The sequence below is a fragment of the Eurypyga helias genome, unplaced genomic scaffold, assembly GCF_000690775.1.
Source record: "Eurypyga helias isolate BGI_N326 unplaced genomic scaffold, ASM69077v1 scaffold2744, whole genome shotgun sequence".
In the NCBI taxonomy this organism is placed as follows: Eukaryota; Metazoa; Chordata; class Aves; order Eurypygiformes; family Eurypygidae; genus Eurypyga; species Eurypyga helias.
Window position 1 is genome coordinate 12,392 of NW_010248006.1, and position 3,254 is coordinate 15,645.

General features: G+C 48.7%; 1 protein-coding gene across 1 annotated transcript in view; it reads left to right on the forward strand.

Moving 5' to 3' along the window:
• Positions 1-3,251, forward strand: part of SERINC1 (serine incorporator 1) — a 9,776-nt gene extending 6,525 nt beyond the window's left edge. The window contains exons 7-9 of the mRNA XM_010150894.1: positions 828-969; positions 1,075-1,305; positions 2,784-3,251. Of these exons, the coding sequence (XP_010149196.1) occupies positions 828-969; positions 1,075-1,305; positions 2,784-2,922 (512 nt within the window). The 3' untranslated portion in view covers positions 2,923-3,251. The remainder of the gene's footprint in view (positions 1-827; positions 970-1,074; positions 1,306-2,783) is intronic.
• Positions 3,252-3,254: the final 3 nt, after the last annotated feature.

Consider the following 3,254-nt stretch of genomic DNA (forward strand, 5'->3'; position numbering starts at 1 on the left):
GTCCCAGAGTCGTTGTGATGCGATGGGCTTGGCCTTGGCCAGCAGAGGGTCCGTCTTGGAGCCGGCTGACACTGGGTCTATCCGGCACAGGGTAGATTTCAGCAGCTTTTCACAGAAGCCACCCCTGTAGCCCCCCTGCTGCCAAAACTGCCACACAAACCCAATATACCGGGTGACTGAGATGCTACTGGTACTTTTTTTCCTAACTGAGGATTAACAAATGTTTTCAGTGTTTCTCCTGTCTGAAAACAGCTGAGCATCTCTAAGATAAGTAAATAAACTAAGAAATTCTGGTGATTAAAATAAACTGCCAAATACTTATTGGTGTTTTTTAATTTCTTGTGTGTAACAGCATGTGAGCCACATAATTGCTGCAGTAATTATGGGGAGATAAAACCATCTGCTACTTTGAGCCCTTGCATCTGTGTTACCTGTGGATGCTGGGAGCTGTTGGCAATACGAAGCTGACCCCGTAGCAGCTTTCCGACTCGGCAGACTCTGGTACCCCACCTGTAGAGCGTATGGCTGTCAAATGTGCTCTCTGGTGGTAGAATTTCTGAAGCCTAGCATGCAGAGCAGTTTTTATTTTGTTGCATCTAATTAAGTGAGATGGAACTGTAAAGAAGTCGTGACTTTAAAATCCTTTATCTGCTCAAAAAGACCTATCTCTTTGCACACACTGTCAGCTCCCTGCTTTGGAGAGACTGTAGGCTAAAAATTAGGTTCAAAGCTCTTGCACTTTGTCAGTCACAAAGTTCCTCCCCGTTAGTGCGTGTTCAGCGTGGAAGCGTACCACTGCTTACTTGGTTTGTTCTCCCTCCCCCCAGACAGGCGCTGTAACCCAAGTCTGCTGAGCATCATTGGTTACAACAGCACCACCGTTCCAACCCAGGGCCAGGTAGTCCAGTGGTGGGATGCACAAGGGATTGTAGGACTGGTTTTGTTCCTGCTCTGCGTTCTCTATTCAAGGTAAGAGTCCTCGGACAAATGGATTAGCTGACGTGTATAACTCCTCGTTGTCAGATACGAAACTGTACTTAGTGGGGTGACTGTGTCCTCTCCCGTCACATGCAGCATCCGAACATCCAACAACAGCCAAGTTAACAAGCTGATGCTGACCAGCGACGAGTCGACACTGATAGAGGATGGCATGCCCAGGAGCGACGGCTCCCTTGATGACGGCGACGATGTTCATCGCGCCATAGATAACGAGCGGGATGGAGTTACCTACAGCTACTCCTTCTTTCATTTCATGCTTTTCCTGGCGTCGCTGTACATCATGATGACGCTTACCAACTGGTACAGGTATGGGCGTTGGATCATGCTACTGCAGCATACGAGGCGTAAGTTGTGTGCGGAGGGATGTAGGTCCCAAGTGGGACTTCTCAGGGGGCAGTGCACGGTTTGGGCTATATTAAGCAAGTTGTGTTTGAAAACTGGAATAGCCAGCCTTGTTCACAAGTGCCTGTCATGTTTTCTAGGACAATTCTCACAATCGCTGGATACTGATACACATCCTGTTGAACAGGATGGAGTCTTAAATTCTACAACTAAAAATAAGTAAACACCAGGCCTGTGTCTGGCACAGGGAGCTGGAAAAAGGAGAGGTAGGATGTGTTGTATTAGCAGGTGGAGGGAGGTGATCCTTCCCATCTACTCAGCACTGGTGACACCACGCTTGGAGGGTTGGATCCAGTCCTGGACTCTGCAGTGCAAGAGATACACAGAAACACTGAAGAGGGTCCAGGGAAGGGCCACAAAGATGATTTAAGAGGACCATCTCTCACATGAGGGGAGGCTGAGGGAGCTGGGACAGTCAGCCTGGGGAAGAGAAGCATCAGGAGGATCCTATCAATGTATATAAATACCTGAATTGAGGGTGCAAAGAGGACCAAGCCAGGCTCTTTTCAGTGGTGCCCAGTGAAAGGACCAGAGTTAGTGGACACACGCAGAAACACGGGAGGTTCTGTGTGAACACAAGGAAACACTTTCTCGCTGCGAGGGTGACTGACCACTGGCACAGGTTGCCCAAGGGAGGAGGTGTTGTGAGCCTCTATCCTTGGAGATACTCCAAATCCCTCTGGTCCTGGTTAGCTGGCTCTAGGCATCCTGCCTTGAGCAGGGGATAGAACAAGATAACTGTCAGAGGTCCTCTCCAACCTTGGCCACTTTGTGACGGCGTCTGTAGCAGGAAAAGAAACCTCACAATAAAATGGTCCTCCCATGCGTGAAGTGTTAGTCAGGGAGTCTTTCTGCTGTGTGCGCTTGCCGGTACTCCGTTAACAGCTTGAGCAGATGTTCTTCGGAAATTAAAAAAAACCCCAACAGTTATGGTCTCTAAAATTTTGTTGAAGGACAGTTTGTATCAAAATAGCAAAACTACAAAGGTGTTTTCTTCAAAAACAGCTCTTAATTGATAGCCCTGCTGTGGATTTGATCTGTAGCCCGGCTTGGGTCAATGACATCAAGGTGGTTAACTCTTCTAGATGCCGTCTGTTGGCAAGGTGAAATGCTTTATTTGTATCTGTAGGTGCTGTCCATTTCCTGCCATTCCACAGACGCACTTCAGAGATTCCTCGATTCCTCGTAATGATTTCTGCTTCCTGACAGCTTCTCTTGCGAAGCTTTTTGGGCTGCTGTTGCCCTCTACCTTCCCGAGACACCAGCTTGGAAATGCTGGTTTCGTACGGATGATGGGCGGAGATTTCGCTGAAGAGCGACTCACTAGATGGGCATGTCACACTGAAACAAACCTCATCTCTTCCCCTTTCCTTCTTTCACAGCCCGGACTCCTCCTACGAGACCATGACCAGCAAGTGGCCGTCTGTCTGGGTGAAGATCTCTTCCAGCTGGATTGGCATCATGCTCTACGTGTGGACTCTGGTGGCCCCGCTGGTTCTCACAAACCGTGACTTTGACTAAGCTGGGCTGCTCGCGACGGGGGGAGGCTGCGTTAGCTTCGCCGTGTTGTGGAAACCAACGGCGTTCCCGATCGTGGCGCAGTTGTAAATAACCTGTGTGTGCGTGCGTGTGCTGTCCATGTAGTATACCCTGCGTTACTCTGCATGAGGACCTTGAATCACATCTTTTCTCACCTCGCTAAATGACCTTTTCTAGCTGAGCTCAGTGACAATTGCTATGATGATGGTTGTTGTAGGATTACTCAGAGATGGAGTGCTTCAGGAGTGTTAGATGCAAGATCAAGAACTTTTGGAAGTAGGTGTTTTTCCCCTCAGTTGCATTAAATAGCTGTA